The following is a 26,532-nucleotide window of genomic DNA, read 5'->3' as shown; positions in this document are numbered from 1 at the left end:
ATGCCTTATCCATGACTCTGTTTCATTAAATAGTACAAAGAGTTCAGGCTAGTGGCATGCAAACAAAAAGACTGTACATCTGGTGCAAAAACCAGGCTGACAGCAGTCGGCCTGGCTTAGGACAAAGCTTAAAACCAGTGATACTACATGCTGAGGTCATTCTGACATTCATTTTCATGTGTTCCCTAATGGCCTCCGCTCTAGATTCTCAGCTCTCCGGTGGCTGCAGCAAATTAATGCGTGAGGGCTCACAGTGTCAGCCCATCAGAAAGAAGCTGCTCCTGTCTAAAAGACAGTGTGAGTTTCAGGTTTTGGTTACACCAAGTGAAGACGCAGGAGTAGAGAGCACAGAGGAGGTTGTTACTGCTAGTTTCTCTCTGGGGACACAAACAGAAGGAAGGAAGGAAGGAAGTGTTTCCCATACCAGCAACCTGGAGCCCTTCTTAACCCTTCTCAAACTTTTTCTGTCACCCTCCCTTCAGAAGCCAAAAAAAATTCCTGCCCCTGCCCCCCACCCAAGCTGAAGTGGATTTCATTCAATCATTAACAATACAGGCAATTGAAATAAACAAGTTTCATCTTAGCAAAATAGCCTTGCTAGCATTAGAGCACTTTAGTTTGTTTACGTCACCACATGAATCATATTCATGCAACTTTAGGTCCGCTCAACATCCAAGACCCTCCTGAAGTGGCTCCACAGCACCCCACAGGGGCCTGCCCCACAGTTTGAGAACCACTGCTTTAATCTGACAAGACAGCCTTTCCAGCAGTTAACCATTGTGCTATGTAAAACAGTAAATCTCAATTCTGTAGACCTACATTTAAACACACATAGCTGTTCCTCAACACTTGCTGACCACTGCTCACCCATAGTATCATAAAACACACAGGTCATTGAATGGAATTGAGCAGGTGGCGTACAACAAACTTGCTCTTGCCTGTCAGTCAAGTAGCTCAAGAAGGAGAGGTGGTGTGCTACTACCGCAAGGCTGTGTGTGCTGCAATCCTCGCTCTGTCTGCTTCCCCACTCTACCGTGGCTGCCACAGCTTACACATAAGTGGAGTCGAGTGGGGGGAGCATAAACTTGCCCAAACAAGCACTGTTGCTAGCTAGCAGACGTAACAAAATGCCCTAGGCAACAGGCCAAAAAACAAGAGAACCGTAGCTTGAAAAGAACTAGCTGCAGCCTCCTTGTTGGTGTGTATTCACATATTGCAGCCACATGCAGTTTCAAAAGGTAAGGGCCACTGATATTAGAACTCTAATATGATGGTATGAGGTAGGGTGTAAAATGAAATGTATAATCAATATGGCATGGCATGGCCATTTTAACAAAAGTAACTCAATTTAAATTAAAACTTAAAAGATCAAACTACCAACGCTGTCAAACTTTTCCTTTTTAACCACTGGGACAACTTCCACTTGTTTTTGGTTTGTTTTGACCAGCACAGTTCTAGCCCCTAAATTGTACTGCCATCCCATCAGCTGTTAGAAGTCCCGCCCTCTTGTGGTTTCCGGCTAGTAACAGGCTACCCAATCATTAAGCTGGTTTCCACTGTGCTGGGACAAAAACAAAACTACTTGTTCATACCGCTCCTCTAGAACATTGTATGGTCTGGAAATATGTTGTTAGGGTTCTTTTTTAGAGCTCCCCCTGTCAGCCCTAAGTGACGCTGAACAAATAAACCAGCAGTACAAAAGTAAACATGGTTACAACGATTTGGAAAACAGAACACACTAGATGAGAGGCCTACCTAAAAGTTAGCGTTCCACAGTGAAAGGACTGTAGGCCCATGACACCTGCTGTCCCACTGAACAGCAGCCATGCTCAGTCCCAATTCCAACATTCATAAGATTACAAATGACAACCACTCTAAAACGGTACATGGTAGGCTCCCATATATTTGCCTGCAGACACTGAAGTACAGTGAGACACAGATCAGGTGGCCATTTTGATGTTGAAATTAACCAGCAGACTAGCCAGCCAGCTCAGTGGCGTTGCAAGGTAACATTGCAAGTGGCAAAATCAATAACACAATTAGAAAACCCTTAGTAGGGCTTCAGAGCAAAGCCAATAAGAGCCAGAATGCTATCCATGCTGACATAACATCAACATTTTTACGAGGGTAGAACAAAAGACAGCAGCATTTTCAGTTGACGTTAGCTTTACGTTATGTAAACAAGCTCCTGTGTCAACGTGTAAAAGGGGCAGTTTAACTTAACTCCCCAAACAACAACAGGCTGGACAAAGAAACCAAATGACCTTAAGGTGTTTATAGTCTACCGCTGCCAGCTCTTGGTAGTGCAACAAGATGAAACACATTCCTGAAAAGGAGAACAACGTTAGCGTCCGCTCGGCTGTTGCAGTAACGTTCATTTTTTAAATAAAGACATCAAGCTAGACAGCAAACGCCAACGGTGATGTTACAAATATACAGTTGGAAAAGGACATGGGACCGTTCTGGTTAGCTGATACAGCTGTCCCGATAAGAGACTGGAGGTTCGCAGGACATAAATAGCAAACACTTGGCTTTGCTAGCAAAATGTTGTTTACACAAAAAACACCAGTCATTCACAATGAAAAAATCGTTCTGCTATGGGTTACCAAGCCATAAAAGCAGCTTCAAGACATATGGTTTTCTCACATCACATTCCACATAAGCTATATCAGGACAGCGATTGCGAGTCTTGTTTATGTTCAGAAAGGATACAGTTTCACCACATCGGTATCCATTCGCCTTTTACCCGGACTTGGAGACGACATTTTTGCTATTTCCACCGCAGAACACCAGTAAGTAAACTGAAAGCTAGCCCCCGAAACGCTAGACAGTCTAGCAAACGGTACTATCCGAAAGTTAACATTTGCGTTCAGAAATGTTCACCGCAAAACGTCTTCACGGTTCAATGTCTCTCTGTCCTAATGAGTAACTAAGCTAACGTTAGACCTCTGCCGTTCACTGCCTCTCTGCGTTCTGACAAGCTACGATCACTCCGCGGACAACGTCACATGTGTGCGACAAAACGTCAAAATAAATGGCTGTCTTTGTAGTTTTATTTAGAACAGCTTTGCCTTTGTATTTTGTGAAAGTGGCATTTCACACAAATTGCATTATTGTAGTAGTGCCAAATGTAAGAATAAAAAATTTGAAATATCAAGACATAGATAAACATTACTATTAAGACATTCTTTAGGGTTTTGCAATTTAGAAGACTCTTCTCAGTTTAGTGCCACTTGCTGTCTTGGTTTTGCCCATCTTCATTGTTCTCCACCAGATAGGTAAGTGACACACTCAAATGCTGGATGCCAGAATATATACCACAAAATGTCTGGCCACAGCTCACAATCCTTGGAAGAAAACATTCTCCCAACAATACAAACAGTGGGAGAAATGTTGCCGCATATAGATCTTTTTTGGGGAACTGGGGAATCAGACTGAAGAGTTGTTGACATGTGCAGTATTACAGGATGAGACATATTCAACTGAAAGCAGTTAAGAGTACAACAATAGCTAAAAATATACCATTAGTACAAATACAGCCTCATACCTGCTTTGACAAGCACATGTGTCCTCACAAATGATTAAATCACAAAACTACATTGCAATAAAGTAAACATACAACAGTCATTTGTATGAAACAGCAAATATTAAGAAACACTGGTTGTGTAACTGTCATCCCTCTGAGCCAAAGAGGTTAAGATATTTACAGGCAACAAAATGGCTGCCAGTGAGTACTATAGGCAACTTAAAGTAGCAAATCACAGAAAGAACCAAGTCAAAGTCAAAACCTACAAATATTTAAATATATTTTCCTTGTTTTAAAAGCATAATTAATTTAATTTCTTATTCATCTTTTCTTTAGTTCAAATGTTAGACAAATGACTTGCAAAGTGAGACAAACTTTCGGAAAAGCATTTTATTAAACCCTTTTAGGAAATTCTACAGAGATAAAAGCACAGGTAGACAGAAATGACTGAATTAGCAATGTGATGTCACAGGAAGGCAAAAGGGAAGCACAGGCATCCTGAATCTAATTTTTAAAAAAGGATTGGAATTCATGGCACATGGCTCTACCTGCCTGCCATAATTTTAGCAATATTTCACTACTCCAAAAGGATTTTGTTCTTTTCAAAGAGAACTCATATCCACAATAGTACACACAAAATTACTTTCTCACAGTTTTTTTTTGCTAATCTGAGGTTAATGTTTACCACTCCCTCAAATGACTAAACATACATTGAAGGTAAACATTGCCTTTCCAGTGTCAGGCCATTTGGCCCTTTCTCATAATCAGGGATTTCTTGTCTCTTTTATTCCACAGAAATCCAGACCATCATGATGTCACAAAGGACTACCGAAGCAGACTTCATGTGACGTTCATAGCAGATGCCTCGCATGTGGTCAATTTAATGCCGAGAGGTGTTCCATTATTTGAGGACTACTTGTGTACACACAATACGTGGCCTATTTAGGCTCCCCAGTAGATGCGCATCCCAGTTTTCATGAAGTAGAATTCTAATGTTCTAATGCCACACAGGCATCCTTCACATATTTCACTGTTCACAGAGAAGACACTCATTCATTTACCTGAAGACACAATCAACTTCCTATCCCTCCAGAAAAACTTTGACTGTAAACCTGACTTTTAGGGATGGCATACATTATTATGGTATGACACTCCTGTCATTTGTACAGCGGACTCTGTACCACAAAATGGAGGGCAGGTCAGTTCATCAATTCAGTGTTGGGAAGCTGTTTGGATGAAAAAAACTACTGAGATGTAGAGGAGGATACCTGCCACTGACGGAATATATCAAACACCCTTTTAGACTTGTCACGAGGGCCCTGGGAAGAAAGAGAGAATAGAGACACGTCAGACATTGTTTAAATTAAAACTAGATAGCCATGTAGTAACAGTGTAATAAAAAGAGAAATTAGCATGTATTTCTATGCATAATTTTCTAGAGGATGTGATGTGGTCATTTTGTTGAGAATGCTTTGTTGTAAAATACAAAGTTCAGAAGTCTTAACTCACCTGTCCTGGACTGCCTCCTGTTGTATTAGAGTTCTTTTTCATGGGCATGAGGAGGTCAAGAGCAGCCTTCCAGCCCTGCTGATGAAGCGCTGAGCCACTACCCAAAAAGGGGATCGACCCCGGATCCACATTCTCCTTTCCCACAGAGATCCAGGGACACCAGTCTCTGTGCTGAGCGAGGGGGTCAAATGCATTCCTAGGCAGGAGCCCATCCTGATTTAAAAGAGAAGCTGTTTGTAATGGCCAATTCAAAATAAGTAATGTAAAAGCACTTATTTCAAATTTAACTAGAATTAGTATCTAGCTTATACAGTCTTGAATTAGGGTGAAATAGTGGATAAAGTGAGAGATTTGTTTTCAGTCTAAATTGGGATTAGAAATTTCTCTCATGATTTCTTGGAAAACAATGTTTATATATAGCATCCGTGTCTACTTGTGCCTATGAGAACTTGACACAAGTATGGCAAAACTATGTGATGACATTTCAGGTGTTTGCATAAATGTATAGTGTTAACCTCCTGCGCTACGACTATGACAAAACATTGCTTGCAAACTAGGTGCCCCCTCTGTCTGCGTACAATTCATCATCATTGTCATTTGTTGGTGCTACTTAGGAGCGCTGACCTCGATGTAATGGATCTTCTTGCTATATGTGGCAAAATCTGTCATGCAAGAATGAGACTGCATAGAGGTTGATTAACTGTGCAGTCCTGTCTTCAATGCAAGTGTTAAAATCATTGCTAGTACTTCTCAATGGCCAGGCAGCACTGTATGAGAACTTATTAATGGGAACTTTGCACATGGAGCCCTTTGTCATATAAAACAATGTTAAATCTGCAGTAACGTTCTTACAGGACCACCAACTGATGAGAGGCACAGGCGTTTCGGAGGATGTTGCAGGCTGGCAGCACCATCAGACCCCGAGTTGTCCCCATGTCCTCTACCGCGAGTTGCGGACCTTTTGCCCCTGGTCAAAGGACTGGGCACCTCTTCACTAGGGCTTGGTGAGTCCCTGCTTCGGGCACGCAAAGCCACAGGGGAGGAGGTTCCCTCACCCTGTAACACACACCAGAGCATGGTGGTTAAAAACAGCCTGGCACATCATTGATTTCATTCGCCACTGTTACACATAAAGTAATTCTACTTAAAATGAATAATGTCCATATACGCCTAGCTAATTTAGCTGGTCAACCTTCATTTGCTTAAAGCTTGCCTGGTCAGAGCGGGTGGAGTCCTGGCTCCTCAGCTTCATGCGACATGGAGTTGTAGCAGGGGTGGATGAGGCAGAAGCAGGCTGGTCCCCCTGGTTTTCTGGCGTAGGTGCTGAGGCGGGAACTGATGCTTGAGCAGAGGGGCCTACCGTGTTTGGTAAGGCATCTCCATCACTTACAGCTCCCTCCATCTGGTGGAAGTTCCACAAACCCACCTTGCGCATACAGTACGAGCAGGTGAGGATGGGCAGGTTCATGGCTCGCAGAGCAGGGCTAAGATAGAGAAATCCATGGCTCAGACATCTTGATCAGGTGGAGGAGTGCTAATAACTTTAAGTTCCATGTTTCTCTCATTTTCTACATTACTTCCCCTGTCCTTTCAATATATTTTCTTCCATGCAGCTAGAACATCATTGTGGATTTATTTGACATGGGGCATAACATTCTGTGTGCTTTTTCTAGTTTCTGGCAATATCAATGTGTGTGTATATGAAAATGTGATGAAAATGTATTTGAGTCAAGCACAGCAAAATAGGAGTTTGATCTCACCTTGCAGCCCAACCGCAAAGAGAAACAATACATGCAGCCACCTGGACAGCCAAAGGTTCAGAACATGCAGTGCCTGCCTTTCTTTTTTGTTCTTCCTCGATCAACTGAAGTATAACACTGATAACATCCTCTGTAAGGGACTGCAAGGAAACAGTGGACATTAATTACATGTTAACAGCTGAAACTGAACTGTTCAAAATGTTTCAGAGGACAAGTTTGTCATGATCCAAAAAGGGTAAGACTCTTCCCCCTGGCCTCACCATAGATTTCAGCTGCTCAGGCTTCATGGCTGGCAGCTGCTGTGAAAGGAGGCAGGCGCTCTGGAAACGCTCTAAGAAGGCAGTGAGAAGTGCAGATGGTTCACAGGCTGGAACCAGCCAGAACCGCTCTGAAATGACATCAACATTCACCATCATGTAGATAACTCAGGGTTAATGCCGCTGAAATGGCATAGTCATGTTAAGGTCATTGTTATTTTGTTAGTGGTTATACATATGCAATACAAAATGGTTGGTCCTACCTGGACACGGAAAGTCAGGCCAGGGGCAAAACTTCTCATGCTGCGTCTGAAGCTGCCTCGAAATCTCTGCAATGCGGGATTCATCTATTAAATGAAGAGGGAGAGTTGCTTGACCTTTAATTTATGGCAGACTGGCAACAGTCTAACCTTGCCATATTAAAGTGTGACATTGACTTTTGAAGTTTTGCTCACATTTTTCAAAGTCTAAAGTCGGTTGTAGGGATGCACAAAGGAAAGCCTGGCAGCTGGAGCACTTGAGCATGTCACAGCCAACGTTGATCCAGCCATATCTGGCACACATCAGAGGGGACAGTGTGCGGGGTTTGCCTACCCATTTCAAACAGTGCTACGCTAAGGAATAATTCACTAACAAAATAAGTATAAAAAATAAGTATTTTCACATTCATTATTACTGTGAATTAAAATGGATCTCTCTGCCTTCCCCCACATGGATCAAGTTTCACCATACCACCATCCATCCATCCATCCATCCATCGTCAACCGCTTATCTGCGTACAGGGTCGCGGGGGTTTCACCATACCTCAAATATCAAAATGATACATTACTAAGTGTTGTCCTAGTGATCACATGGTTCTGTAATTGAAAAGAAAAACCCTAGATGCCTCATACTGGGTCAGAGGTAATGAGTAAAAGGATATTGAATAGGATTCCACTCTTGAGAAAAAGGCTTCTTTGTTAGTTGCCTCACAAGGTGCTTGGGTGTTGCTTTTTACTTCCAGAACTTTCAAATCTCCTTGTCCACTGAAATCCACACAAATGGGAAAAACAGATCTTCATTTTCCACACACTTGCTTATTATTTGAATGATAAAAAAGTTGTAATTGATGAAATATGTGTACTGTGTACTTTAAGATCCCTACTTTCTCTTAATAATCTTATCCATGGAATGTAAGGTAAAGACCAACCAAATAGAATTAAACAAGTCATGGATAAGAGGTCAGTTAATTGGTGGGGAAATTAATTTAACAGAAGGAAAAATAAAAAGCACTAACATGCAGTTATGCAACTCTTCACCTCAATGTAACTTGCGTAACAGAGAAAAATGGGAAAGTGGCTCCCTTTACTTGTTGCTTACCAATATCTGTCTATCGTATTAACACGCAGTAGAAAGTCTACCTACATGTATTTAACCTGGTCTGGCAGCAAGTGGCCAATACTAAATATAGTGTTACCACGTTAAATCAAAACTTGAGGTCCCCACCCCCTTATCTAACTGTAACGTTAACTGTGCATGGGAGCGATAACATGACGGCAACCATAGCATATCTGTCTGTTACATGGCCTAAATAAAAAGCACAAGGAATAACAATGGTGTTTAAAACTCCCGTTCTTGGCCTACATGCTCCCAAGTCTGTGGAGACGTGTCCCCCTTCACATTACGCTAAGTGAAGGCGGCTAAAGTAGCAGAGCTGCCAGGCTAAGTGGCTAACCAAACTAGCTTAGCCAACTTGTTCTTCGGCCCCTTTAAATCAAAACAAATAGCGCACGAGTGTTCAGAAATTGCACCTGTTCAATCCAACATTTGTTGATGACACCCCTTCATTAAGAATTTCGCGAACTTTCTCTGGAGATGCAAGAGAAGACTTTTGTTGATTGGAGTTGCCGAGACGATCCCCACGACTGCCGCCGAGAGTCGCCATGATCGGCTCTGAAGTCCCCTAGAAAATAAACCCTGAAAGCAATCGTTCCGCTTTGTAAAACCCCGACCACAAAACTCACTGAGTTCATGAACCTTCCTGGCCTCTTCACTGCCAGCCTCATTAGGATATAGCAGGTGCTCCGGTAGCACATACCATCATTATGTCCTTTCTAAGTATTTATCAAGTAGGAATTATTTATAGCAATATGCCAGATGTTAAAAAATGTGTCTAATAAACACTTCGAATTGCCTTGTTGTTGAAAGTTTGCCTTGCCTTGTTAGTTAAATGTAGGCTACTTAAAGCGTCACAACTTAAAACAAAAAAACATGGCAAACAATGGCTCCTGGGAGAGTAACCAAAATCATTTTATGTTATTCGATTGTTATACTGATACAGTATGTGCAAGAGCTGCAGGGCTGTACTCTCTGTACATTGTGTCCATGTCTATTAATTCATAATTTGTAAGGGGTAACTTGAAGAAACATTATTTTAATTGGGTATATGCACCACTCAAGCACAAAATTAACTTAAATACAGTATAACTACATCAATATTAGGTTATAATGCACGTGTTACTTTAGGGCTCTTTATATTGTAATATAGTGTGGCACACAGTATTTAAAAAAATTGCAATTGATATCATTACCTTAGACTACTTGCCACACTTCCTTTGGGCCCCGCATCAATGTAGGGCCCCGGGGCCATACTCACTATTTGTAGGGGCATGTCCACCATACCTACTAAACGAAATTCTACACCCTTGAGTTTTTCACATCCGTACATCCCACCACCGCTGGTAGCTAATCCTGAGAGCACTTTCACACCACCAATCCACCTTAAAACGACCACATACTGTAGAGGGCACTATTTAGTCACTTCGTTATTTCGTACTCTAACAAAAAACTCAAATGAAAGCTGACACAGAAGGATATCTTAAAAAGCGTTTTGTCAGCGATAGGATGTTGTTTTATAAGGTAGGCCTAGGTATGCTGAAGCAATGCACAATCTCTTTATAATTAGGCTAGCCTACTTTGAAAGGCACAGAGATTTTAAGGTTGTATCATGTTTTTTGTGATATTGCTCGGTAGTGTTCAGGACTTCAGGACTCACGACACTCATGTCCTTGCTAATATTTCTGGGAACTGAGGTTTTGATGACATGAAGATCATTACAAAAAAATGACATAGTTTAAAAAAAATGCTGGTCCTGATACTATTATGTTGTAAGGCAAAAAAAAAAAAAACTAAATAAATGAAAAGGAGATTTTGTATAATTCTCAAGTAGCATTACATAGGATAGACCTTCCTGGCTATTTACTCCACAATGAATGAATGGATGATGATGATGATGATGATGATAAAAGCATAGAGTATATATCTGAATATAACTGAAAAATGTGAAATTTTGTGATATTTTAAAATACACAGGACATTTTACAGAGTTCGGTGGGGTCAATCATGTCTTAGGAGGGTAGGGTTCTGCTGGGGAATGAGCCCAGTGGGTTATTTTTACATTCTGGCAACAGCCCCGTTAGTGTAAGCACTTCCTGTGAAACGTTAACTTTCTATTTACCACGAGTCATTTCCAACACCTACCGCACAGCTCGGCTCGGATGCATAATAGTATATAGAAAGTGCACAGGCAACGCCGCACTTGGCCAGAAAGGAACTGTTGTTGTTTTTGAGACACGCGCAGTCCCGCCCATTTCTAATGACGCAACGTCCTAATAATAAGCGCTCTGATTGGCCGAAGGTCTCACGGCCGGGGGGGTACTGTTTGTGAATGGCTTCAAAGTGACTGAGATGTGGAATGATGTATAATGTTTTATCGGCACTTTAGCAGATTTTGCTTTTATTTGATGTGACATTCTCCAGGACTGGATTGTAACGGGGAAACGATGTCGGACGCCGAAAGTGCTCGCAGTCCAGACCAGCTGAATAAATTCGAGAAACTGACAGGCAGGCCGCCGCTCGATGAGACGTTAGCAGGTCGGTCAACAACATTAGCAAGACATGCTAACGATAGGTAGATAGATACTGCACGTTGGCACATTTTGCCACACGACTAAACACCGTGTGACTGATATCAGCTACAGCACATACTATGTCACTTTTGAATGTTAATAATTTAAACGTTGCCCTTACTGGTGACATTGCTAAGCGTAACATTCAAGCTAGCAACATCAATTAACTCTGCTTGTTTGCCTTTTAATAGCTTGTTAGCAACAATATCCAAGAAAAGATCTATTATAAAATTAAATCTGGATATCATACTGTTTTACTGTCACCTTTTTGTAAAATATTGTCGTGTTTAGCTATACAGCCAACTTAGTAAGTTATATAGGACCTGACACACTATCATTAATTACCAGGTTTTTCTGACCTGCAAACACCTTGATGCCAATTTTAAGGCTGTGCTTTTAAAAGCTACACGACTGGTAAACGCTTCATTTTATATAAAATTTAATTATAGGCCTTTAAAAAATAATGTATTATTAACCATTATTTGCAGAACGTAGTACTCAATAGACAGACATGGCTGAGATGATCTATGATGTGTAGCTAAAGCCAGGAAGGATTTTAGTCCTTTATTTATTAAATTTTCCATTTAGCTCTAGGTATTTTATGTTGTGGTAAATCTTTTGTACAGATCAGTTGGTTCTGATATGTTTTCTTTTTTGTGTGTCACAGATGGCACCTTCATGTATAGTCACAATCCAACTCGGGGTCCCTCTGACTGATATTGACATATAGCTGCAGAAAATATCCAATGATCTAGATTACTTATAGTCATCATAAAGTACTGCAAAAAAAAGATTTATTTACCTTTTATGTGACAATATTCACGTAGAAACTGTAGGTAATGCGTTTTAAGTTTTGACTGCACTCATTCTAAGTCTTTTGGACAAAAGCCTCTGAGTGAATGTAAAGTAATGGGAGAAGCACCTGGACAGAAGTGTGCCAGTGAAGCATGGTCTGCTATGATTATGAACTATTTAATTAGGTTTTAGAAATAATAATTCAACAGCAAAGTAATTAACTTGCAAACGGATGTTGTGTTAGTGGTATTGGATTTGAATGAGTGTGGATGCTTTGCCATGTGACTGCTCCTACATTCCTCTGCTCTGTCTCTTTACGCCTCCCTTAATTGCTGTGCTTTCCCAGTCCATTACAAATCCTGATTATTAAAAACACATTAGTTGGCAGAAATGTGTTGAGTTGTAGGCCTCATTCTATTCTTAGTACATTAAACAGAGAACACATTATTAGATTTGGCTTAATGTGCTCTTTTTCTGTCATCATGTGCCTGCTGATTCCTCAGGCCAAACATCTCAGTATCTGAAATTATGATAGAATTTCTGCTATTTGCATAGCTTTCCTTATAAGGTAAAATGGTGAGCCTGGTAGATATTGCTGTGAATTTTATATTTTAACTATATTACTGTATGAGATGAATCAGCTTCTTTCTCTGTCAGCTTTAGTGTAAGTGCCATTCAATTTCCGACTGCACTATTTGGGCCGTTTATATATAGAATAATGAGAAGGACACACCTATTGCTTAAGTATCATTGAAGGATTTATAGCCTTTTGTCTCCAAACAAATGTGTTAAGTTCATATTCAACTGGCTGTGAACACAATGCACAAAGAAATGCTCTCATAGAGAAATGGTTATATCACTAGGGAAGTGTCATAATTAATCTCCTGATTCTAGAGCTAGCTACGCGTTTGACTACTTAGCTCATTTACACAGGTGACTGTGTATGGTGTTGCCCAGCTTTCTGTGAGGGCATTCTAGGATATACTATAGCACCCTGTGACAAGGAAGAATGAAAAATGATTACACAATGTTATTACTCCATATTGATCAAAATGGAAGGATTTCACAATGGTCTGAAAAGCTCTAAAGTGGATAAATGTGTTTATTTTTCTAAGGAGTACAACCGGTGGTCCAATTTATCTTGTATTTCGACATACTTGTATTAGGCACTTAGCTTTTTATGCGTTAGTCCAGTCTTACCTGTCATCTAGTATCTCTGTTAGTCCATCCTATGTCACTTTGTTCTTTCCTCTCCAGGTCATCGTACTCCCCCCGCCCGCAGTGGGCATCGCTGTGTTGCTGACAACACTAACCTGTATGTATTCGGAGGGTACAACCCCGATTATGATGAGTCAGGAGGCTCAGAGAATGAAGACTATCCACTGTTCAGGGAGCTCTGGAGGTACCACTTTGCCACAGGCTGCTGGCAGCAGATTCGAACAGAGGGCTATATGCCCACAGAGCTGGCGTCTATGTCAGGTGAAATGTTGTATATAACATTTTGATACTTAATTGCGCTTGCACTCATTGGTGTTCTATACCAAAACAATATCCAGTTTTCTATTAAGGAATGTGTATGAAAATTGAGTTTGGTGTGTCTGTGTTTCTTCAGCTGTTCTGCATGGCAACAACCTCCTGGTGTTTGGCGGTACTGGGATCCCCTTTGGTGAAAATAATGGCAATGATGTACATGTTTGTAATGTGAAGTACAAGCGATGGTCACTGCTTAACTGTCGGGGGAAGAAGCCCAACAGAATCTATGGACAGGTAACCTCTTAAATCACCTCGTCATTGATTGCGTCCTGGGGAAAATTCAATGAAGGGATTTGAAATATTGTAGAGACTGCTTGAATAGTTTAGAGTTTTTTAAAAATCCATTTGGATCTAGTGGATGCACAAACTTTTAAACGCTGCTTCAAATCTTTCCTCCTATAGGCGATGGTTATCATAAACGGTTTCTTGTACGTGTTTGGAGGGACAACAGGTTACATCTACAGCACAGACCTGCACAGGCTGGACCTGACCACCAGGGAGTGGATCCACCTTAAGCCCAATAACCCTCCTGATGACCTGCCTGAGGAACGGTACGCCTTCTATATGATGCCAGAATGTGCTACCGGATTAACCCAAGCTAAAGATCTTTTCTCTGTAGTAAAACCCCTTGCCATGGCGTGCTATTGTATGTGTGACAGGTACAGGCATGAAATAGCACATGACGGACAGAGGATTTACATTCTGGGAGGAGGAACCTCCTGGACATCATACCCTCTGGACAAGGTACTATACCACTAAGGGTAGACTCACCAAAACTTTCAAAACATTTCAAGTGCAAATCTCTGAACTGCTTACAGCTTTATTTTTATGACAGCTGACACAATATCTGATCTATATATGATATTTTCCTCCCTAGCAAACCTGTCAGTGCGCCGATGAAGATGAAAGATGTTTTAAAGTGAACACAATTTTCTAATGTGGTTTTACAAATAAGTAGACAGAAAAAATATCTCCACACTGCACACACATAGATATACATGCAAGACGGCGGCATTAGGTATAGATAGAAATCTACTCCTTTGCTTATATCCAAGATGCTGACAATAGTGCAATACATTATCAAGTGTAAAGGTGACATAGTTATATTCAGACCATCTTCGGTAGCTACTATTTTTGTACCAATATTTCTGCTGCTGTAAAAGCATTGAATGTTGAGACTGAGAGGTGACTACAGTGTTTCAAGCAAGGAAATGTACTCATGTACTGTATTTAAAGAAAAAAGTTAATTACAGTTTGTTACTGTTTTGTACATAAGCCAAATCCATCTTAATAACTGTACTGAACACTCACTTAGACTCACAGTAAATATTGTGTCTTTTTAATAGATACATGCTTACAATCTGGAGACCAATTCCTGGGAGGAGATTACAACTAAACCTCATGACAAAATAGGTCTGTAGTCTGCCCCTTATTATTAACTAAGCCTGTTTTGTTCTCATTCACATATCTCTAAAATGTCTGTGCTTTTGACAGGGTATCCTGCTCCCAGGAGATGCCATAGCTGTGTACAAATACGAAATGGTGAGAATTTACCATGTGTGTATCCTCATATCTTAAACCTTCTGATTTAAGTTGATTTTAAGCAACTCCTTTCAGTTTTCACATGTACAACTACATGATCATTCACCTTTCTCTCTTGTAGATGTATTTATTTGTGGAGGCTACAATGGGGAATTGATATTAGCTGATCTGTGGAAGATCAACCTGCAGACTTTCCAGTGGAATAAACTACCAGCAGTGATGCCTGAGCCGGCCTACTTCCACTGTGCTGCTGTCACGCCAGTTAGTACAACACTACACGTTGTAGTCACTCTACGTATATACGTTTAATTAATGATCTGTTGTTTACAAATAGCTACAGTTTAAGGTACTGGAGTATCACGTCAGTGGGAACAATCTTTTTCATGAAGGCAGTTATCTAGTCATCTAATCTAACCAATGAAATTCAGGTAGATGCTGAGTCTAAGTCCCTTTTGAATTAGATAAAGTTCTGTAATCAAAGCAAAATGAGTGACAGAAGAAGAAAAAATGTATTTGCTGGACTTCTCTTCTCATTGATCTACTTTTATCAGAGGATATTTTGGTCCTTCCTTGTGGCCAATTTATTGAACTATGAAATTGTACTTTTGCCATGCATGTTGTTGTAGTTATGTTGACACAGATGCATGTGCATGGTGAGGCTGGAATTTTTATTTTATTTTATAGTAGCTTTCTACATGGCACCATACCTGATTCACCACCACTGACTGATTTAGAAACTGCATAATTTTCTTTGCCCAGAACATGCTGAAAAGAAATTGTCAGTCACAGTTTCCCACAGATCACCTTTGATGGCTGACTGGGGAGCTTAGAACCTTAAGCCACAGTTAATTTCTGTAGTAAAGTCTTTACTGTAAAATAAAATGTATCTTCTCTTTCTGCACTCCATCCTCAGACTGGCTGCATGTACATCCATGGGGGTGTGGTGAACATCCATGAGAACAAGAGAACTGGCTCTCTGTTTAAGATCTGGCTGGCTGTGCCCAGCCTGCTGGAGCTATGCTGGGAGAAGCTCCTCAAGGCCTTTCCACACCTGGCTTCACTCCCCACCATGCAGCTACTCAACCTGGGCCTCACACAGGAACTCATTGAACGCTTGAAATAGGCCGCACAGTGGCGGACGGACAAATGAATGGATGGGAAGGGAAGGGCTGAACTGGGAGGAGAAGAGGTCTGACAGAGCACAGAATTTAATTCACAGGAAAATGCCCTCTCCCTCCCCTGCCTAACGTAGCCCCGCCTTAAAACCAAAAACAATGGGATGCCTCTTGTTTTGGGTTGTTGTTTTTTTTTTTTGTTTTTTTTTTGCAGTTTCAGTGATAAAGAACATAAATGTGGAATGTTTTATGGATTTTACTCAAACCCCCCCATCACCATTGTTTCTTACGTGATGCCTTTGTGTCAAGCTTAATATGAATATCTGCCCGCTTATCCCCCAAACTGACACCCGGAAATACTTTATTTTGCCATGTAATGTTTTCAGAACTATCCTCTCCCATTTTTAAGAAATCGGCCTTCTCTAGTACTTTTAAGAATTCTGTGCAAAGGAAGAATGCATGTGTATTTATTTGAAGGACTAAATCAGTTTTTCAGGGGGTATTCTCATCACCTGAGATTGCTGTTTGCACACTTTGTCTTGCATATTTATGGACATCTACTTTTTTTTTTTAATAGATCCTATAAGCAAAGTACTGTTCTCAGTCTAAAAAGTGTCAGTGGTTTTGCCAAAGGACCATGTTGGTGGTGTTGCATATTTTAGCCAGTTTAACTCAAAACTCATAATTTATTACTGCAGACATGCTGTAATCTTTTTGCAACATTCCAGCCTTTTATGTGAGTTTTCTCCCTAGGGTATAAAAATCTCCCACAAGCTTGAAACTGGCTTGAATTAGAGATAATCACTGATTTTCATGTGTTTTTATTGTTATGTTATCCTGCATAACTTTGACATAAACTAAAGCATACATGGTGTTAATTGCGAGGGATTACCATTCTTAAATTAAGTCTTTCCCGAGTTTTTATACTGTGTGTCTGCCCTAACTAAGTTATGGTATGTCTTTAAAATGGTCATGAGTAATTTGTGGTAAACTGGCTAAAACATGCAGAAACACTGATGCTCTTCATTGGTGCGTGAAGAAAAGGTTCACTGCTGGTTATGCTCATGTCTGAGCCCTTGTATCTCATGTAATTTCCATTATACATTGTTACAGCCTAGTCTGGAAAACCACCTGCAAAAAAAAAAAAAATGAAAGGATGGTGGGTATCTTCAAAATGATTTAATTTCTATCCTGTTTGCTTGCAGCTATCATTTGTAAAAAAACAAAAAACAAACATGCAACACATCACTGTGAATTTGGTGCTCTTTAAAATTAATTTTAAATGCTTTTATTTGAATAAAGACTTAATTCTGTTCTGACATTTACTCCCTCTCTGTTGGTGACACAAAATGTTTTGCATATGGAATTTAGTAGCAGGCTTAAACAAATGTTTGTTTATACTGCAGTGCCTTTTTCAAACTTTTAATGAGATTGAAATTTCACAAATACAGGCAGTATAACATCTTTGCATGTTGAGACAAAGGATCTCTGTTGAAATTAGTTTAAGTTAACATTTGTACCATTTTAAACAAGCCATTACATAAAATCACCCAACATCTTGGTGGCAAACGCACAATTGTGTATTATGTTTCAACGATGCAGAAGTTTTATATTCTGTTCCTGTTAATGGCCAGACACTAGACTCCAGGACAGGATGCAGCATATTTTGGATATTAATCCTAAAAGGTACTTATTCAGCGTGTCATGTTAATGTGTTAAATACAGTGTTTGTTTAATGAATTTTAACTGATGCCAAATAATGTTGCTCCTTGAAGAAAGAGTGATTATGATGAGGAATGAGAGGTTAGTCGAGACCCAGGGTGGAATGTTGCTCGATGGTTTGATCTGCCTGCACCCTTTTTGTTCTGCATAATAAAACTACTTTATGCATGACACCATGACCTACCTTTTAAATTAACATCAATCCTTCACTTTGGGACGTAGTTTAAGGTGACCACTAAAATGTTGTACAGTAGGCTTGTATGAATGTTGTGTTGGAGTTCTGTCAATAAAAATTGTTCTGTAAATACCTCGCTGCCCCCCCCTCCATTTCCTTTGCTTGACTAGCATGAGCATGGTGCATATTACTATTTTTGCATGAACTGCTGCGGTCACTTATACTCTTAGAAGGCACTCTAGATCAAGGTGATAACATTGCATGCCATTTGTCTTCTCAGTTAAACATATAAATGTGCCAAAAATGTCAGTAATGAACTCTATACAGCCAATATATCAAAATGTAGCAGAAATAGAAGTCTATAGTGGTGCACATTTTTTCAAAAGAAGTCAAATATTTGAAGTCAAAAATGTTGTAGGTAGTGAAGTAAAAAGTGAGCTTATTTTACAGACACGTTTTATAAATTGATGCATTTATTATGTCCAATATAAACCAAATATAACAATGATGCCGACCCAAAAATAAATAGCCATAGCATTTACATTTAAATGTAAGAGCAAAAAACCCAAGTCACAGATTGTTATGCCAGCCAGAACAGTGAAAAAGTCAGTATCATACATTGACAAAAAAAGCAGACTAGCTGTATATTTAACTTACAGCTCCACTGTGAAATTTCAAAACTCTTATCCAATTGTTTTTCCATCTTTTGTGCCACTGAACCCACACCACCTGAAGATGACAGATTAGTGCATTTTTATAGTGGCATGATATTCTGGAGCCTTAGGATTTTTCTAGGCAGGAAGATCAACAAGCACGTGGAGAAGGAGCAAAGAAGTACAGGGCCAAAAGGATGAAGTAGACCACCACTAGAGCGGTGCCTGCAAATAAAACAGAGTTGATTATAATCTATGTTAATTTAAGCCAGACTGAAAACAAAACAAAAAGTTAGACATGGCTAATTGTGTAATTTTATTTTTTTGCTAACATTTCTAATATCCTCTGTTGGTCTCTGAATTGTCCATGTCTGATGTGGGGAAATATCTGCTTAATGACACTTACCCTGAAAGTAGTCACATTTTCCATCCATGAAGATGTAGTTGACCAGAATCACACTGAAGATGCTGGACCAGAGATGAATATCACTGAACACAAGAACGAATCCAACATCCTGTAAAACAAAAGCGATCCCAGGTTTCAGTAATGATGGAAACAACTGCATTATATGAAGAAATCTATTAATTACAAAAACTGGACATTTACATAGAAGGCATTGAAGAGTACGAGCAGTGGGATCTGTATCATGCAGACCTGCACAGCAATGCAACTGCCCACTTCAAGGCTGTAAGAGAAAAAAAATACAAGTTAAAAACACTCCTCTTTACAATTTCATACATCAGCTCATGGGGAAAAAAGGAATATCTGAAAATCTAACATAATGTGTTTGTAAATGAGTAAAATTACAAATTAGACATGTTTGTTTTTTGCAATAAATTTTATGCTCGTGGAAAAATTTGGTGGTAACTAAAATGTATACTACAACAGTAGCTATATAAATAAAATTGAATTGAACAGCATAGTCTACCCGTACCTAAGGCTGATGTTGTTCTGCAGTGCAAATTGGATCCCATTGACAATCTCAGGAAGCTCTGGCACCATGGCCAACACCGTGACACCGATGAAGTACTGCATGACGAACAAAGAAACACACTGAGGTAGACTATTCATTCTCTTTATATCTAAACTTATCAGGTACATCGAGACTCCCTAAAAACAAAATGTCTTCTATATACACTAACATGGCATTATTGAGACATTTTTCCTTCCTCTTTCAAAATTTTGACTACCTGTGAGATGGAGTAGTGAGTAAGCATGGGCTCAATGTTCTCTGTGCTGAGGTCAGCGCAGCAGGCCATCAACACTGTGGCACCAATTAGCACTGCAAGAGCCCTCCACCGGGACCAGTGGACTACATGATGACCTGCTGGTCACATACACACTATGAGCTTACCAATGTTTAACATGTAAGACTTACCTCACTGTTGACAGAAGTTTTCCTCCCCTTTCTCATACATCCAAGTTCAAAGTCTGATCTTTCTCCCATATTTAGGTTCTTCACAATCACATGCTTAAGAGTATTGGCATGCACAGCTTTACCTCACTCTGTGGGAAATGCTTTCCTTACATGCATAAATTGGTTAATATAGTACTCAGTGCTTCATAGTGTTATTTTCCTTCTCTCAAAAAATTAAACAACCCCACATGCATACACATTCACACACCTGTTGCAGCCACCTGGCTGGCGGCAACAACGCTGGCATTAATACACGAGTTGGCTACAACGATATGGTCAGTGGTGACCTCACCAGTGGGGTGGTAGGTGCTGGTACCCTCCTGTACGTACTGACCATGTGCATGGCCCCCTTGGCCATCGCTGATATGGATATCATAGATGTGGGAGTGGGTCTTCAGTGTGAAGATGAGGCCAATCAGGTATGCAGCAGGCAGCAGCACAGAAACTGTGTACACCAGGGGCCTGGAAAATGCGTGAAATTTATAATTAGCTAATACACTATTAAGTTGATTTGTTGAAAAAACTGCTGCAATTTTTTATTTTCTAAATCTGCGTATGGCACCTGGACTTACTCGATTTGGGACAGAATCAAATGTGGGTCAGCATGACTCTGTTAAAAACAAAAAATGAAGGTGAAAATTAAAATCAAAAAACTTCTACACAAAAAGATGCCATCTTTATGGTAGGAGTGTCTAGACTGTGTTAATACAAACATCAAGCCAATGAATGTAAAAGGTGATGCTCACCGGGGCAAAACTGGAATTAAAAAGTGTTCTTAAAACTTGCTAAACCGCCACAAGCATGAAGTCATTTGAAGGTTAAGTGAAGCAACTCACCAAGTCGTAGTGACAATCCTTGCAGATGAAGGGTACACTGGCATTGCCTGGAATCTTGGTGCAGCTTTCACACACCAGATTCCCGAAGGTCTTCGAGAAGAGGGTGGGAGCAAACACACCTACGGACAGTTTTACAGCAAGAGACTCGAGTTTAGGCATTTATGAATCTGTGGGTGGAGGACATATTGTTTAAAAGTTTAAAAAGTTCTGTGTGCAACTGCCGTAAATACCTCCTATGGATATGAAGAGCAAGGCTGAGCTCACTCCGGCTGAACGGCTGTTAAATCGCTGCTCTCTATGTTTAATGCCCCCAATGATCATAGAGATACCCTGTAAACAGACAATCAGCAAGAGGTTATGCATGAGTACGAGCATCTGTATACCAATTTCAGACCAACACATCACAGGGAGAACCTGTTAACAGATATGTACACACATGCTCATTTGTCCTTCTCAGGCACTTACAGGTATTAACAGGATAGACCCAAGCAAGGTCCCAGTGAGTGCTGCTTTAACAACCTCTTCGTAACATTTGGTTGCAGCATGGTGTCCCTGCAGCAGTGCTGTGATGTAGAATGTCATCTCCGTGATGGAGCCAAATGTGGCGTTCACCACAGCTCCCACTGCAAAGTTACTCTGTGCAGAAATGCTGTGAGAATATGCACAGTTACCAATAAAACGACCATTTGATATACTGTACCCATTGCACCCCTAGTCTGTGTTTAAATGACACTCCTATAGAGACAAAAATGCACAAAAAAAACAACTTCACCTGGCTATACCCATGCCAATATAGTAGGACAGAGGAATGATTGAAGTGATGGCTGTGGCAAACTTGGTCTCCGCACTACAGTAATTGTGTTCACGGTCAGTATAGCCAACAATCAGAGTCATTAATACAAGGGGAAGTGAATCTGCAGGGAACCTACACTTAAGGAGAACAAGTGGATGATAGTACACAGACCAGTATTGTATTGATTATATCAGTTTTCGTGTCTCTATCATAACACAAGTACACAGGAGTCCAGTATATTGAAACACAATCTAATGGTGCCATAGGTGACCTCTAGGCACTTTTTAATAGACAGATCCAACAACCCAAATGGATACTGATGGCGAAAATGTTGACTCCTTGGACAGTGTATTTGTAGTAATACACATTGAATGCTTGATAACAGCATAAGATGACTCTGGTCTCGCACCCAAGTTTCTGCAATACAGAACATAAGACACTCAAGTTACAAATATATAAGATGTAAACAGTCAAGTAACAGGTATGGTTTAAAGGGTAAGTTCACACAAATGAAAAAAACATTTCTAGCCATGCAGGCAGTTCTGTTGTGTTATGGTTTTGAGATCACCTGTGTAATATTAACTGCCTCCCTAATTTCATATATGGTGACAAAAGAGCTGAAAGTTATTTTTTTGAAAAGATTGTCTTTTCATGACCAGCGTCCTGATTACTCTGGATAATCCACCCACGTCAATGTTAATTTAAGTTATTTTCTATTACAGTCAATTCCCAATGAATACTGTCCATAGTGTTAGACAAAGATATTTTGCAAATAAATCCAAACACTATGTACAGTACATGTTATAGATCACTTGGGTGTAAGTACAAACTCTGTTCTTTGTAATTTGGTTGAACTGACCCTTTAAGGCTAAGAAAAGTCATAGAATACACACTAATTAGATTGGCCATTTAAACACTGCAACTGCTGGTGCCATCATTCACATTAACATGTGGAGCACGTCAGTTACATGTTACCATAGCTAACAAGGAGGCTACAAAAACTCTATAGGAATTAAAACAAAAAAGTGTGGAAGGAAAATACTGCACAAATTGTACTCTTCACATCTTTCTCGAGTAACCACTGACATTTGAGAAAATGACCGTGAACCTTTTCCAGTCTGTGAACCTGAATGTCCTCTGGTGCCATGCGGAGGATAGCGATCAGTGTGCAAGCATTCATCTTGAATACAGGTATAGAGAAGACCAGCAGCCAGGAGAGCACACAGGCCAGGGAGTGGACCACAGCGAGGACAGGGTAACCCAGTAACAACCAAACATAAGTACTGATGCGACACTGCAAGGAAGTATAAGGAATAATTAAAATAACATAACATATAAAGTATTACCAAACGCTCAGTGCACCAAGTGATTAACGGTAACACGTTCTGACTTTCTTACCCAGTGCTTTGAAGTTTTTCTAGCCGGTGGTTCTGGGACAGGGATCTCAATAGCAATTGGGGAAGATATTAGAAGAGGCGCAGAGTCCTTGTTCCTGACAAGGTCCTTACTGTCTTCACAGTTCCTCTCCTCTGGAATGACCTCACACTTAGGAGGCCTCACAGTGGATCTGTTAACTACATCACCGGCCTGAAAAAGGCAAAGATGACAACAGTGTAAGGTGAACGATTACTTGTTAATACCACCCAAAGAACAAGTCCCAGCTACTCTTACAATGTCAGTGGAATACTGGAACCCAAGACACAACAAAAATTAATTTAGAAGGAAGGATATAATATATATATTATACTACCTTTTCTAACAACTTCCCAAATGGCCAAATAAAGTACCACGCCATCTTTAAACAAAGTTTGCCTAGAAAAAGCAAAAAGCAAAATGTCATAATGTTCTACACTTCAGGGGAAACATCAACACTCTGAGTCATGCATCTATTTTATAGGATACGAACCGTAGGGAGCACCGAAGATTGTTAGAAACATTACAGGACAAATGAGGAAGTAGATTAAAGATATCCACCATCCAAATAAAAATACATAAATTATGTTCCCAAAGGTGACCACTGAGCCTGAAAGAAAGGAGAAATCATATGGTTATTGATTTCCCCGTATCAAATTTATCTGCACGAGTAAGTAGGTCCCTCGTGATTCTGTACACATGATAAGCAATGGCGATGAGTAAGTGAGCGAGCACGTAGGTCGTCTCAAAGAGAATTAAAGAGAAATAAAACAAACAGAGACCTTCTCGAGGCTTAACAATGCTAAGATCAGAGTAGAGCTCTCTGATGTCGTCTGATCTGTCTTCTATGGGCTTCTCCGTCACATGGCCCTTCCACTTCCTGAAGCCAAACTGGAAGACAAAAAAAACAAACAAAAAAAAAAGAGTTATCAGAGGTAAATGTAGTCAGTAATAAACATCTGCAGCACATTTTCAGATACTCAGAAACAGTAACACATCTTTTTTAATTTGTCAAATAAAACTGAATAAAAATGGATACAGATTAGTTGCAGGGGAAGATTTCAGTTAAAGTGTTGCCTTGACTCAGTCATAGTCCACCTTGTAGTTGTTGGCCTCCCTGTGAGCCTCCACCTCATTCTCAGCTCTGATTGTGGTCTTTGAGGTGCCATCATGCCAACTCTCTTCTCCATACCGTGACGGAGTAGACCGGGCACTTTGTGACTGAGTAGACAGGGCTGAGGTGGCATGTCCTGTGCAGATCACAATGGTGAGAAAACTCTTCAAGACGACACAGACATACAATATCTGTGATGGAGGAGCCGAAATGATCATCCCCAACAAACTGCAGTGATCCCTGCTCTCATCCTTTAAACTGACTTCCCCTGTCTATTTATGTTTAAACATCTTCCATGTCCATTGTCTTGATTTAAACCACACAATTAGAGTTTTAAACATTGGCTAGTAAGGTTTTCAATGCAACAGTGTTTGAATTCATATTTTTCGTGGTATGTCTCATGCACCTCTGTTGATGGTGAGGAAACATTTCGGAGTGTAGTGGCAGAAATGGTGGGCAGAAGCATCTGGGGAGAACGTCTCCACTGCACCTAGGTCTGGATGCTGGGGGCCAACGCAGAGCCAATCACTTTGGGAAGGTCGCTGTGGAAACCGGTAATGCTGTTCAGGGTCTAGACAGTTCTCTGAATAAGGAAATATCATGGAAAAAGGAGTTAAAAAAAAAAAAAAAAAAAGGCTCAGTATATCAATCAATATATTTGCCAATTCAGCAGTGAAAAAAAATGCTTCACTGAGGGGTTACATTGCACAAGAGGTGGGGAGGTTGACTGTCATCCAAGACCAACACCCACCAGCTGCACCATGCAGATTCGTGTGACTAACAAAAACCGCCTGAGAGTCATACAGGGTCTCCACTCTCCCGTCACTCCGTCAACTGCTGTCTTCCAAAACTGATCACATTATCAATGGATTGCAACATATAGAGATAAGAAAACTTAGACTGTGCTGTGCTTTGAAATTAAAAATAGAAGCATGCTGGTTATACTGCATTTAATCCATCTGCTTGTAATGTTGTTCACGAGGGCTTTCTTATGCCCTTCGTTTATGATTTATGAAGCTGATGATGCAGACTTACATATTCAGAAATAACATATTTGCACTCCACAGCAAATAGTCATGATATCCACTTGGAAAGTTTGCCTGTTCCCACTACTTTGGCAGTGAGCTGAGAGCTTTACACATTTGGCTAAAACCACCATCAGCCATATGACATTCCCATTTAATAATTAAAAACAGCCAAGTTGGGGCGAGATGATGATGAGTACTGAAACTCAAGAACAGTCAATGGTCATTTTGCACTTAATTTTTGCTGTCTTACCTGTAACGTTCTTCCTAATAACACAAACCACCAAACTGCTATGATGTGAGCAAAGTGGACAAACAACATTATGATTGAAAAGTTGCGATCATCACAAAGTAATCACCTTTAAAAAGGAGACAAAAACCTCACAACTACCTGTCACAACTTAGCGTTGGAAAAAAAGAGATCTGAATGACGTTTATATAATGACTTTCAAACAATTATTCTAGGAATAAAAGGATCTTAGAGCTTGACAGTCAGAAAGCAAGTCTTAAGAGTTAATTTCGCTCAGATTGGAGGAAGGTTGGCAGCACAGGTGGCTCTGATGACCGCGCTTCAGTAAAATGTAAACCAAGCACAGATATGCAAACACAAAACACACACGTTTTGATAGCCTGGGTTTTGAAATTCGCTGTGAAAAGACAAACGTTGAATGGAGGCCATAAAGTGGAGTAGTTTGGTCTCACCGTGAGAGTCAGCCACAGATCTTCTCCGCAGGTTCTCCACATCACCTGGCATCAGCGAAGACTTTTTGGTGGACATTTTGTCTGTTTATTTGGTGTCGCTCCTGTTATCATCTGTGCGTCGAAGGTTTATCCCCTCTTTATAAAGTCTGCCATGCAGTGACTGGTTGCTCACCACGGCAGGCTGACTCCCAGCGAAGGGGAGGGAAGACTTTGGAGTAGCAGGGTGGACTGCGACTGCAGGCTACTGATTTAACTCCTCCAGACTATCCACTATATCTGGTCAGACTCATGTTCCTTCTGCCCCTAGTGGTAGAATCAAAAAAGACAGCAATGCAACAGATGTATGTGCAACTGTTTGCCCCAGTTTGTAGCGTTACATTCAAATCACAGAGCTCAGCCTCAGTTCCCCCAGAAAATATAGTCTGGCAGTCTTAGAAAAACTCAAGAGCATTTGACAACACTTTTTCACATTTCCACGACCCTCTTTCTCAGAAGACTCCAGTGGATGAAGAAAAAAAATACTGCATCTATTGCATAATTGAAAAAAAATTAATACTTTTAATCCCTCTCTCAAGTCGATACTACGACCGAATCCACCTTCTTTTTGTAAACCATAAGCAACAAATGAATGTAATTTTTTTGCTGACAGACATCAATTTTGGTTCACCTTATACAAATTTAGTCCAATAATGTCATT

The 26,532-nt window shown here is 40.3% G+C and overlaps 4 protein-coding genes across 9 annotated transcripts in view; 1 reads left to right on the top strand and 3 right to left on the bottom strand.

Moving 5' to 3' along the window:
* The window catches only part of ube2h (ubiquitin-conjugating enzyme E2H (UBC8 homolog, yeast)), a 29,747-nt gene extending 26,774 nt beyond the window's left edge, over nucleotides 1-2,973 (bottom strand). The window contains exon 1 of the mRNA XM_038738444.1: nucleotides 2,713-2,973. Within this exon, the coding sequence (XP_038594372.1) occupies nucleotides 2,713-2,765 (53 nt within the window). The 5' untranslated portion in view covers nucleotides 2,766-2,973. The remainder of the gene's footprint in view (nucleotides 1-2,712) is intronic.
* Nucleotides 2,974-3,901: 928 nt separating this feature from the next.
* zc3hc1 (zinc finger, C3HC-type containing 1) lies at nucleotides 3,902-9,000 on the bottom strand. 2 transcript variants are annotated; one of them, XM_038738908.1, is made up of 10 exons: nucleotides 8,843-9,000; nucleotides 7,975-8,077; nucleotides 7,508-7,658; nucleotides 7,316-7,423; nucleotides 7,056-7,183; nucleotides 6,796-6,935; nucleotides 6,249-6,519; nucleotides 5,888-6,091; nucleotides 5,036-5,248; nucleotides 3,902-4,845 (listed from the first exon to the last, which is right to left on the bottom strand). In XM_038738908.1, exons 1-10 carry the CDS (start codon nucleotides 8,974-8,976, stop codon nucleotides 4,771-4,773), a joined length of 1,527 nt encoding a protein of 508 aa, XP_038594836.1. In that variant the 5' UTR covers nucleotides 8,977-9,000; the 3' UTR covers nucleotides 3,902-4,770. The 2 variants fall into 2 exon arrangements, with proteins under 2 accessions (XP_038594836.1, XP_038594837.1); XM_038738909.1 differs by having other exon boundaries at nucleotides 7,316-7,399.
* A 1,725-nt stretch (nucleotides 9,001-10,725) lies between these two features.
* klhdc10 (kelch domain containing 10) lies at nucleotides 10,726-18,013 on the top strand. 2 transcript variants are annotated; one of them, XM_038739197.1, is made up of 9 exons: nucleotides 10,726-10,964; nucleotides 13,052-13,273; nucleotides 13,407-13,561; nucleotides 13,730-13,878; nucleotides 13,987-14,071; nucleotides 14,674-14,740; nucleotides 14,822-14,884; nucleotides 14,991-15,130; nucleotides 15,783-18,013. In XM_038739197.1, exons 1-9 carry the CDS (start codon nucleotides 10,874-10,876, stop codon nucleotides 15,990-15,992), a joined length of 1,182 nt encoding a protein of 393 aa, XP_038595125.1. In that variant the 5' UTR covers nucleotides 10,726-10,873; the 3' UTR covers nucleotides 15,993-18,013. The 2 variants fall into 2 exon arrangements, with proteins under 2 accessions (XP_038595125.1, XP_038595126.1); XM_038739198.1 differs by having other exon boundaries at nucleotides 10,727-10,964; nucleotides 14,822-14,869.
* Nucleotides 18,014-18,333: 320 nt separating this feature from the next.
* On the bottom strand, nucleotides 18,334-26,080 carry cax1 (cation/H+ exchanger protein 1). 4 transcript variants are annotated; one of them, XM_038739193.1, is made up of 20 exons: nucleotides 25,836-26,080; nucleotides 24,515-24,691; nucleotides 24,093-24,244; nucleotides 23,777-23,885; nucleotides 23,488-23,604; nucleotides 23,332-23,393; nucleotides 22,980-23,168; nucleotides 22,690-22,875; nucleotides 21,899-21,998; nucleotides 21,561-21,702; nucleotides 21,254-21,437; nucleotides 21,019-21,118; nucleotides 20,789-20,907; nucleotides 20,525-20,562; nucleotides 20,245-20,414; nucleotides 19,726-19,862; nucleotides 19,470-19,564; nucleotides 19,142-19,220; nucleotides 18,941-19,049; nucleotides 18,334-18,759 (listed from the first exon to the last, which is right to left on the bottom strand). In XM_038739193.1, exons 1-20 carry the CDS (start codon nucleotides 25,909-25,911, stop codon nucleotides 18,686-18,688), a joined length of 2,415 nt encoding a protein of 804 aa, XP_038595121.1. In that variant the 5' UTR covers nucleotides 25,912-26,080; the 3' UTR covers nucleotides 18,334-18,685. The 4 variants fall into 4 exon arrangements, with proteins under 4 accessions (XP_038595121.1, XP_038595122.1, XP_038595123.1 ...); XM_038739194.1 differs by having other exon boundaries at nucleotides 19,726-19,859; nucleotides 25,836-26,079; XM_038739195.1 differs by having other exon boundaries at nucleotides 20,287-20,414; nucleotides 25,836-26,079.
* Nucleotides 26,081-26,532: the final 452 nt, after the last annotated feature.

This window comes from Micropterus salmoides, unplaced genomic scaffold, assembly GCF_014851395.1.
Source record: "Micropterus salmoides isolate LMB-PRFRI ecotype aquatic unplaced genomic scaffold, ASM1485139v1 Ms_hic_scaffold_23, whole genome shotgun sequence".
NCBI classification, from domain to species: domain Eukaryota; kingdom Metazoa; phylum Chordata; class Actinopteri; order Centrarchiformes; family Centrarchidae; genus Micropterus; species Micropterus salmoides.
The sequence above is the reverse complement of the archived record's forward strand: the minus strand, read 5'-3'. Positions and strand labels throughout refer to the sequence as shown.